General features: G+C 42.0%; 1 protein-coding gene across 8 annotated transcripts in view; it reads left to right on the forward strand.

Moving 5' to 3' along the window:
* Positions 1–10,566, forward strand: part of LOC118401875 (E3 ubiquitin/ISG15 ligase TRIM25-like) — a 21,573-nt gene extending 11,007 nt beyond the window's left edge. For 2 of the 8 annotated variants that reach the window (XM_035799523.2, XM_035799524.2), the window contains exons 2-8: positions 5,160–5,699; positions 5,781–5,876; positions 6,024–6,257; positions 7,024–7,046; positions 7,151–7,296; positions 8,123–8,394; positions 8,629–10,566. In XM_035799523.2, the coding sequence (XP_035655416.1) occupies positions 5,202–5,699; positions 5,781–5,876; positions 6,024–6,257; positions 7,024–7,046; positions 7,151–7,296; positions 8,123–8,394; positions 8,629–8,898 (1,539 nt within the window). In that variant the 5' untranslated portion in view covers positions 5,160–5,201 and the 3' untranslated portion in view covers positions 8,899–10,566. Of the gene's footprint in view, positions 1–3,256; positions 3,608–4,089; positions 4,217–5,159; positions 5,700–5,780; positions 5,877–6,023; positions 6,258–7,023; positions 7,047–7,150; positions 7,297–8,122; positions 8,395–8,628 lie in introns of those variants that run through there. The other 6 variants (XM_035799520.2, XM_035799521.2, XM_035799522.2 and 3 more) reach the window with 6 other exon arrangements.
* The last annotated feature ends 729 nt before the right edge of the window (positions 10,567–11,295 follow it).

Genomic DNA, 11,295 nt, shown 5'->3' on the forward strand with positions numbered 1-11,295 from the left:
AGGGTAGCCTAGTGGTTAGAGCGGAAATGCAAATAAAAATCTATTTAAATTAATGGTTGTAATGCAACAAAATAGGAAAAACCCCAAGGGGGATGAATACTTTTGAAAGGCACTGTAGCTGTGATATTTTTCACTGACTATAACCAATGCGCTATCGGGATGATGACTGTTGAGAAATATCCACTTAATACTGTTGATTCACTGTTGCTATCAAAGTCATTAGAAAGGGTAGGTTCAACAGAGCAAATTAAATGTAATCATGTATCATCAATAGCTGCCCACTACACTGAGGCTAGGTAACATGGTTACCACTGATAAATCCATGATAATTGAACATTTCAATAATCATTTCTCAACGATTGGCCATGCCTTCCTCTTGGCAACTCCAACCCCAGCCAACAGCCCCCAGCCTGTACAACCTCTCTTTCGTATCGTCCGAGATCCCTAAAGATTGGAAAGCTGCCGTGGTCATCACCCTCTTCTAAAGTCTTCGAAAGCCAAGTTAATAAACAGATCACTGACCATTTTGAATCCCACCGTACCTTCTCCGCTGTGCAATCCTGCTTCCGAGCCGGTCACGGGTGCACCTCGGCCACGCTAAAGGTACTAAACAATATCATAACCGCCATCGATAAAGGACAGTACTGTGCAGCCGTCTTCATCGACCTGGCCAAGGCTTCGACTCTGTCAATCACCGTAATCTTATCGGTAGACTCAATAGCCTTGGTTTTTCTAATGACTGCCTCACCTGGTTCACCAACTACTTTGCATTGTGTCAAATCGGAGGGCATGTTGTCCGGACCTCTGGCAGTCTCTATGGGGGTACCACAGGGTTCAATTCTCAGGCCGACTCTTTTCTCTGTATATATCAATGATGTCGCTCTTGCTGCGGGCGATTCCCTGATCCACCTCTACACCATTCTGTATACTTCTGCCCCTTCCTTGGACACTGTGCTAACTAACCTCCGAACAAGCTTCAATGCCATACAACACTCCTTCCGTGGCCTCCAACTGCTCTTAAACGCTAGTAAAACCAAATGCATGCTTTTCAACCGTTTGCTGCCCGCACCAGCCCGCCCAACTAGTATCACCATCCTGAATGGTTCCGACCTAGAATATATGGACAACTATAAATACCTAGGTGTCTGGCTAGACTGTAAACTCTCCTTCCAGACTCATATTTAAACATCTCCAATCAAAAATCAAATCTAGAATCGGCTTTCTATTTCGCAACAAAGCCTCCTTCACTCACGCCGCCAAACTTACCCTAGTAAAACTGACTATCCTACCGATCCTTGACTTCGGCGATGTCATCTACAAAATAGCTTCCAACACTCTACTCAGAACTGGATGAGGTCTATCACAGTGCCATCCGTTTTGTTACCAAATCACCTTATACTACCCACCACTGTGACCTGTATGCCCTAGTCGGCTGGCCCTCGCTACATATTTGTTGCCAGACCCACTGGCTCCAGGTCATCTATAAGTCTATGCTAGATAAAGCTCCGCCTTATCTCAGTTCACTGGTCACGATAACAACACCCACCCGTAGCACACGTTCCAGCAGGTATATCTCACTGATCATCCCCAAAGCCAACACCTCATTTGGCCGCCTTTCCTTCCAGTTCTCTGCTACCAGTGACTGGAACTAATTTTTAAAAATCGCTGAAGTTGGAGACTTTTATTCCCTCACCAACTTTAAACATCAACTATCTGTGCAGCTAAACGATCGCTGCAGCTGTACATAGTCCATCTGTAAATAGTCCACCCAATCTATCTACCTCATTCCCATACTGTTTTTATTTACTTTTCTGCTCTTTTGCACACAAGTATCTACTTGCACATCATCATCTGCTTATTTATCACTCCAGTGTTATCTGCTAAATTGTAACTATTCGCTACTATGGCCTATTTATTGCCTACCTCCTCATGCCTTTTGCACACACTGTATATAGACTTTATTTTTTCTGTGTCATTGACTTGTTTATTGTGTTATTGGCTTGTTTATTGTTTACTCCATGTGTAACTCTGTGTTGTTGTCTGTCACACTGCTTTGCTTTATCTTGGCCAGGTCGCAGTTGCAAATGAGAACTTGTCAACTAGCCTACCTGGTTAAATAAAAGGTGAAATAATTGTTTTACTATTTAAGCCTATATAGCATTTGGGATGTCTTCAACAGCTATTGTTTAAATTCAGTCCAGGATTCAACTAAAAATATACAATACATTTAGGCCAAGGGTTTCAAGCTTTGGTTGATTTCAAATGGAATCTACAAGTTAATAAATATGTTGGTTTCACGTCTCCACCTCAAAAAATAAATCTAAATGAAAGAATAGGATTAAATCAAATCAAACTGTATTTAAAGGACATTTAAAATTTGATTTAATTTAGTCCTATTCTTTGACCTAGATTTTTGGTTGAAATGGAGACATGAATCCAACATATCAATTATTAATTTGCAGACAAACTGGAATTAAAGCCAGACTCAGTGGCACAGATGGAGCTATCCAAGCAGCAGAAACATCTCCTTCAAATGTTGATATTTGGTAGTGTTGACAACCAAACACAATTCAATATCACTTTTGCAATACTGTAAATAGCCTATTAACACATTTTATTGTGACTTTGGGACTATAAGGTTCTATCTGCGCAAAGCATAGTTCTGAATTATTGAGCATCAAAGTTTTCACATCCCAGATCTCAAAAATATTTTGTCCTGAATTCTTCTTTCTTAAAATTAGTAAGACATCCATTGCCACATTTTGAGCTTAATGTAACAATACATGTATTCTTATGTAACCATAGAAAGTGTGCATGTTCTGGAAATCTTCACAATTGCTATAATAATCTGCACAGAATCTCAAAACGTCATTGATCACTTGCAGCATGTATTTACTTCAATGTAATCTCAATTGCAATTCAGGTCATTTGGTTGTGGTTTTAGATGAAGCATAGTGATAACACATTAGCTTGTTCTAAAAATAAGCAAAATATCTTATATAACTTAATTCTAATGGAAAATCAATGCCAGATAAAAAAAAGATATAAAAAACAGTAACCTAAATGTGTTATCTGACATTTTCCATTGGAATTTGGTTGTGCTTTTAGATGGTTGAAAGCATAGCGATGACACATTGGGAATTCAACAAACTTTTGGCAGGTTTTTTTGAGTGGGTGAAAATAGGCTGGAATCTCATTGATCAAGGTATCTACCGAATATTACCCAATTATCTACGTTTACTTCATAGCGCTGCAGATGCAGGAAAGGAGATGAGAAGAGGAAGCATCCTTAGAGACTTGAGATGGAAACTCGCTCTCTGAGTTGGTCATGTGACTCTGTACTCTCAAGAGGTCAGTCCCTCTGCTTAAACAGACATAGGTATGGGATTAGCCGGTTTCTACACACATTGACAGGAAAACACCTAACGATGGCCACACTCTGACAGCCTTGGGACACAAACAGGTAGGGGCGATCTATACTGAACAATCAGAAGAAAGAACGAAGAGTTTCATCAGAATGTGTATAGAATAGGACAGTCGTAAACCCGAAAGCAGGATCACATAGGCAGGCAGGCCGGTAGTCCCGATTGTGGCGATGCCTTCCATTGTGAGTAGATTGCCACACACATTTACATATATATATATTTTTTTAAGTAAACGTCCCATGTCTGTCACGAATGTTGAATACAATTATATTTGAATTGACCGATTATCCAGTGGGTCGATATTTGAGACAAAATATCCACAGGAAGTATTATTAAACCTACTTCAAAATGCGGGTCTCTGTGTGGCAATGAAGATTTGTTTGCTCACGACCTACGGCACGTGCACAAGACGAAAGTACATGCATGCATACTAACGAAAGTCTTGCAGGTGTTTACGTGGTTTTAAGCATGTGCCGGTTGATATACATTTCAATGCCAGTACCAGCACTCTAAAAAGTCGGGTAAATAATACTTTCCTGTGGATATTTGGTCTAACAAAAATGACCCACTGAAGGACCAACTGCACAGACAACCAGTAGAGTAAAATCAAATTAAATGTTATTCAGCATTCTGGCTTGTAAGGAAACGTTCCATGTTTCTGGAGTGGTTTGTTTCAGGATGTATACCAAGAATTGGTATCTCAGTCACATTTTTTAGGCAAGCAGGCGGGGCAGGGAGGATGATCCCTTGATCCCTCCATTGCGACAGACAGGGATTGGGATGAGCATCAGGTCAGTGTTACAACTCCATAGGATGAGAATAAACTCAGTGATTCGGGTTATACCAGTTCGATACAGAATTAACAGACCTGACTGCCACCAAAGACAATTGTTTTTTTATTTCACCTTTATTTAACCAGGTAGGCTAGTTGAGAACAAGTTCTCATTTACAACTGCGACCTGGCCAAGATAAAGCATAGCAGTGTGAACAGACAACACAGAGTTGCACATGGAGTAAACAATTAACAAGTCAATAACACAGTAGAAAAAAAGTCTATATACATTGTGTGCAAAAGGCATGAGGAGGTAGGTGAATAATTACAATTTTGCAGATTAACACTGGAGTGATAAATGATCAGATGGTCATGTACAGGTAGAGATACTGGTGTGCAAAAGTGCAGAAAAGTAAATAAATATAAACAGTATGGGGATGAGGTAGGTAAAATTGGGTGGGCTATTTACCGATAGACTATGTACAGCTGCAGCGATCGGTGGGAGATCTTGAGGTGTTCTAACAATTGAGGACAATGCCCGAATACCTTATAAACAGATTTAATGGTTGATTAGTAGGCAGATAAAGAGGCCGGTGTAGAGGACTACACATAGACTGAACAGGCCCTGTTCCTAATTCCTAGTATTAGTTTTTACATAAGTGACTTTGGTGTGAACACTCTTTAGAAAAAAGGATTCCGAAGGGGTTCTTTGGCTGTGTTTTGTTTGTTTATTTTGAATGATAAATGCTTGAGTATGGGGACAGCCAAAAACACTAGGGTTCTAGATAGCTCCTTTTTTAAAAGAGTGTACTGTAAACGTACCTGTCCTCAGGACTCGACTCACCGCTTAACGGTCATCATGTGGCAACTGTGGCTTGAAAATAAAATGTTGGGAATTAAGATGATTTCAACTGCTCATTATTTTTGACAAAATGTTGACATTGATGTTTTTGTTTACAAAGGTGCCTTTTCCTTTTTGTGTTCCTGTTGACAAAACGGTTGTCATGGCATCCCTGGAGGAGGAGTTGACGTGTTCGGTGTGCCGCGACGTCTTCAGCCAGGCCCAGCCCTTGCCGTGCGGCCACAGCTTCTGCCCAGCATGTGTGCGAGAGGCCTGGGGCCACGGGGAGGCGGGGGTCAGGGGTCGCTTCACCTGCGCACAGTGTCAGGAGGAACAGGGGGTTGTGGCGTGTGACTGCTGCCCCCCTGTGGGGGATGGGGACCAGTCTGGGAACGCTGCGGCGGTGAAGACCTGTCTGCGCTGTGAGGTGTCTCTGTGTGCCGAGCACCTGAAGCCCCACCTGGAGCGGCCCGCCTTCAAGACACACCTGCTAGTGGAACCTCTGGGAGACCTGTCCCACCGCAGGTGTCCTGCCCATGAGGAGATGTTCCGCTACTACTGTGCAGACGAGCGGGTGTACGTGTGTGCAGACTGTTTAATGGAGGGTGGCCACACGCAGCACCGGGTTAAAGGACTGAGGAAGGTGGAGGAGGACCTGAAGGTCAGTTAGCGATGTAGTTCCTTACAGCTGGTGTTATATTGTGGCTTTAACAGTTCTAAATCTGTGTGTATGTTTCCATAGGTCATCCTCCAGAGCCTTCTCCAGAAAGCAGATGAGAAGCTGAATAAAGGTGAACAGATCCTCCAAGAGCACTGGAACACTGACCGCACTATAACAGTAAGTAACCACACACTGTATGCTTATAGCAGTCCATCAATTTACTGTTCGTGCTTATGTTAGTCTATCCGGCCTTCTATTCTGCCCTGACGTTGGGTCTTGTTATGACCTTAGTCTTTGGTGGTGGTGGTTGTTGTCCGCCTGCAGGACTTGTCTGTGGCAGATGACTCCCAGGTGGAGCGTATGGGTATAGCCCTGCAGCTGCAGGTGGAGAGGCTGGTGCTGGCCCTGAGGGAGAGCACCAGGAAAGAGAGGCAGCATGCTGTAGATCGCCTCCAGAACAACTGCAGCAGGGTTCGAGAGGACCTGAGCCAGACCCGGGACATCCACCACTACCTGGGCTCCTTGCTGGAGGAGACAGACCCCTTCCTGCTAATCTGGGTGAAATGTTTATTAATAACCCTTTCAATTGGTATCTGGGGATGATTTGGGGACCATGGTAGTAAGAGGAGCCAGTTTGGGATTTCAGCCAGGCTAGTGGAGTTAACACCCCTACTTTTGGGTTCCATGGGATTATTTGTGACTACTCCAGAGTCAGTTTTGCAATATGGCAATACATATCCAACCTCACAGTAACCATTTCAGGCAGTTATTCTCTGTGTGTTAGACACAACCTTTGAATAATGTCCAACAAACCAAATAGATCAAAGCCATCATCTCAAACCCCATATTCCATACAGTACGTCACTATTCTGGTAATCATTCTAAATCTCAACATTCACCTTTGTACTGTACAGCAATGTTTTAACCACCTACTGTATTTATTTAGGAGACAGCATCTGTTGTATACTACATAACGGAGGATTTAAACTAATCTGTTTACCTCCCTGTCCATCTGGGGGAGATTCACTGGGCCATTTGTGCAGGATTTGTACGATGGCATTAAAGGCTTTGTGCTTCAATTCATTACCGTCAATGAATGTCTATATTCTTGATGGAACATTTGATCAACTTTATTAAAGTAATAGTTAAGGATTTTGACAATGAGGCCCTTTATCTACTAACCCCGGAGACTCTGGAGAAGTAGATAGTCTTCATTGCCAAAATCCCAAACTATCCCTTTAACAGTTTTGTGTTATTGTCTTATAACAGTGCATTTTAAGTCTTACAACAGTCCTTGACTCCTGTTCTTTTGTTCTGTCCACAGGCATTTCAATCTGATGACTCAAGGTAAATAAAAAATAGACCTTCATTAGTATGATATTGTGTGTGTTTGTTTTGTGTGTTTGAGTATAATATGATTTATGTCTAACCTGCTGTGCTATGTGTAACAGGCTGCTTGCGGACCTGAACTGTCCCTTGTTCACTCCTGACTCCCTCAGCCTGGACAGGAAGTATATTATGGAGGATATTGAGAGCAAGTACAGAGAGTTCATCACCGAGACACTGCGCTGTCTCACTGAACTCAAGAGGGAGCTCTGTGAGTGCACAGGCCAAACCTTCAACCCATATATTTGAGATGGGAGGAATTCAGGATGTTTATTCATTCATATATTTGTTTCCCTCTGCTTCATACAGTGCATTCTGAAAGTATTCAGTCCCGTACTTTTTCCACATTTTAAAATGGATCAAATCGTGTTTTATCCTCTACACACAATACCCCATAATGACAGAGCAAAGACAGGTATTTCAAATTTCTTTCCTCCCCCCGGAAAGATCAAATTTACATAAGTATTCAGACCCTTTACTCAGTAGTTTGTTGAAGCCCCTTTGGTAATGATTACAGCCTTGAATCTTCTTGGGTATGACGCTTCAAGCTGGGGACTTTCAATGCTGCAGAGAATGTTTTTGGTATGCTTCGAGATCTGTGCCTCTACACAATCCTGTCTCTGAGCTCTATGGACAATTCCTTTGACCTCATGGCTTGGTTTTTGCTCTGAAAAGCATTGTCAACTTTGGGACCTTTTATATAGACGGGTGTGTGCCTTTCCAAATCATGCCCCATCAATTAAATTTACCGCAGGTGGACTCCCAAGTTGTAGAAACATCTCAAGGATGATCAAATGGAAACAGGAGGCACCTCAGCTCAATTTCGAGTCTTATAGCAAAGGGTCTAAATACTTGTGAATAAGGAATTTGTTATTTTTATTTTTAATACATTTGCTAGAATTTCTAAACCTGTTTTTGCTTTGTCATTATGAGGTATTGTGTGTTCATTGATGAAGAAAAAATATTTAACGTGGAAAAAGTCAAGGGGTCTAAATATTTTTTCAAATGCACTGTATGTCTGTTTCTCTATTTCTTAGTAACAAGTCCGTTGACTATGGACACTAACTCTGCCCATCCTCTCCTGAGCATTTCGGACGGCCTGCGGTCAGCCATGCGGGTCAAACAGCGCCTTCCGTGTGCCACTCACCCTGACCGCTTTGACCACTGGGCTCAAGTCCTGACCGTCCAGACCTTCTCCTCAGGAACCCATTACTGGGAGCTGGAGGCAGAGGGCTTCTGGGACATTGCGGTGTCCTACCGGAGCATCGGGCGGAAAGGGAAGGAGGGCACTGCCTTTGGGAATAACAAGGTATATTATCACCACCCATCTTCTACATATGGTCTTTAATAATAGGAACAGCTGTGGTAATAAGAGTAGTATTAGATATTAGTTTATTTGATGGTGGTAGCCAATCCTTTTTTAATTTCTTTGTATACTGATTGAGGAATTTAATTGGTCTATTTAAATACAACTGACATCACAAGAGAGATTGGTTGGTTTCTCTATTAACTGCTAGATGATGGATGAGGTTTTGACTTGCAGATGTCTTGGAGCCTGACGCAGCAGCACGACAGGAAGCTGGCTGCCTGGCACAACCGCAGGAAGACCCGCCTTTCCAGCCGGATGTCAGGCAACCGTGTGGGTGTGGCCCTGGATTATGGCATAGGCACAATCACATTCTCAGAGGTGGGGCCTTCCAACACCCTGACCCACTTGCACACCTTCAGTACCTCCTTCAACCAGCCTGTGTGCCTAGGCTTTGGCCTCTACAAGGCTGAACTCCACAGCAGAATCTCTATAGTGAGGGTGTGAGGGATCATTCGAGACCAGAGAATAAAAATTATATTTCTATAGCTGGGACACCTTCGGGGTGGGCCTCAGGGATGGAGACTTTGTGGGAGGTTTCTTTCTGGAACATCTCCCAGGATCTCATGAGGGATTGGACTATGAACAAAAGAGCTTGTGTGAGCATGAATAATTGTAAGACTACATTCTTACAGCACTCAGGACTTGAAATAATGTGAACTATGACTTTGAATCAGTAAGGAATGGATGTGTATGTCTTAATTTTGTCACAGTTTAGGGGAATTTGAAAGACCCAAGTAACTTGGACCCAAGGCAGAGGGTTTTTTGATCAAATACATCCAAACTACAGGACAATATTCTTAAAGAATTAGAAAAGTACACATTCAGTTGATAGTTCTAGGCTATTGTGATGTAACAGCTATGGGGTCCCATTTCCTTTCACGAGTTTGTTTAGACAATATTTTTTATGCACACAATAATCAATGCGTTCTGTGGCACCCATGTACCAAGCTAAATACCATAAATGATGTTAAGAAAAGGTGGAAGGTATGTGGACTGAACCATATTGTAATATAGATTACAAAATCATTAGCATTAGAAGCTTTCACAAAAGTTAAATTACACTGAGTGTACAAAACATCATGAACACCTCCCTAATATTGAGTTTCACCCCCTTTTGCCCCTTCAGAACAGCCTCAATTTGTCTGGCATGGACTCTACAAGGTGTCGAAAGCATTCCACAGGGATGCTGGCCCATGTTGACTCCAATGCTTCCCACAGTTGTCATGTTTTGCTAGATGTCCTTTGGGTGGTGGACCATTTTTTTTATACACACAGGAAACTGAAAAACCCAGCAGTGTGAAAACCCCAGCAGGGTTGCAGTTCTTGATACACAAACTGTTGCACCTGGCACCTATTACCATACCCTGTTCAAAGGCACTTAAATATTTTGTATTGCTGATTCACACTTTGAATGGCACATATACACAATCCATGTCTCAATTGTCTCAAGGCTTACAAATCCTTCTTTATCCTGTCTCCTCCTTTTTGTCTACACTGATTGAAGTGACAGCAATAATGGATCATAGATTCACCTGCTCAGTCTGTCATGAAAAGAGCATGTGTTCCTAATGTTTTGTACACTCCTTTTACGTAGTCTATTATATTGAAAAGTATTCACTTGAAGATGGTCAAGGTATGACCTTCAACAAAATAACCTTCAATATTGAAACATCTCAGATGCAATACTTTCACTGGCACTTTTCATTTTTAGAGAAAAAAACGAGTGAGAGTGCGAGAGAGAGCCGTGGGTCCTCTGGCATGGCTATTTAAAGGGAGGTGTCTGATAGTGTAGAATGGGAGAACAGAGAAGAGAGATGTTATGAAGAATGTGTTGCTATCACTCCATCTCTAAGGACAAATGACTGGCTTCAACTGATATGGAAAGCAAGGAGGACACCTTTTAAACTGAAACAGGTGATATCATCATCTCTTTTTTATTTTATTATTAACATAAACCTAGACTCCAGGATTGTATTACAGTACTCAGTGAATAAATGCCTAGTTTTGCAAATCCCTACATTGCTTGTGTTTAAAATATCGGATCATTCAGGAAAACTGTTCATCTTCTGACTGTTTATTGAATATTGGGGACCAACTCTGAAACATACCATTTTGGGTCCGTGTGAGGGAGTGCGTGGGTGTTTGAAGAGTGAGTGTAAGATTGTTTTAAAATGTTGTTTATAACCAGGTTAATCACTAAAGTCAAAGAGTGTGACCATCAGAGATGTCTGTGTCTTTTTACACTTGAATTTACAAAATGTAGAGCGATTATTTTAGGAAAGGGAATCACATAAACAGAGTATAAAGTCTAAAATGTTGTTCTATGTGTAACTGCCAAAATAAAGGAAACACCAATTTAGTGTCTTAATAGGGCGTTGGGCTACGATGAGTTGCCAACACATGTGCCTTTTGCTGTTTTGTTGATGGTGGTGGAAAAAGCTGTCTCGGGCCGCTCCAGAATCTCCTGTAACACTCTCCCATAAGATTGTGTGACTGAGACGGCCAAGGCATATCGTGAAACATCAGTAAGTTAAGCAGTCTTCGTCACTAAAGCCACTGCAAAACGTGCACCAACAATCACCCCTCTTTCAAAGTCACTTGAGATCTCTTCTCGCCATGATAGCCAAAATAATGGGCACCTGGGCCTGCCCAGCATTTTTATACATGACCCTAAGCATGATGGGATGTTAATTCCACACCTGTGTGGAAGCACCTGCTTTCAATATACTTTGAATTCCTCATTTACTCAAGTGTTTCCTTTATTTGGGCATTTACCTCTATGTATACTATCAATACTGGATTAAGTGCCATCTTCTCTGTGTGATATACAGTAACCATATT

This window comes from Oncorhynchus keta, chromosome 23 (genome assembly GCF_023373465.1).
Source record: "Oncorhynchus keta strain PuntledgeMale-10-30-2019 chromosome 23, Oket_V2, whole genome shotgun sequence".
Classification (NCBI taxonomy): Eukaryota; Metazoa; Chordata; class Actinopteri; order Salmoniformes; family Salmonidae; genus Oncorhynchus; species Oncorhynchus keta.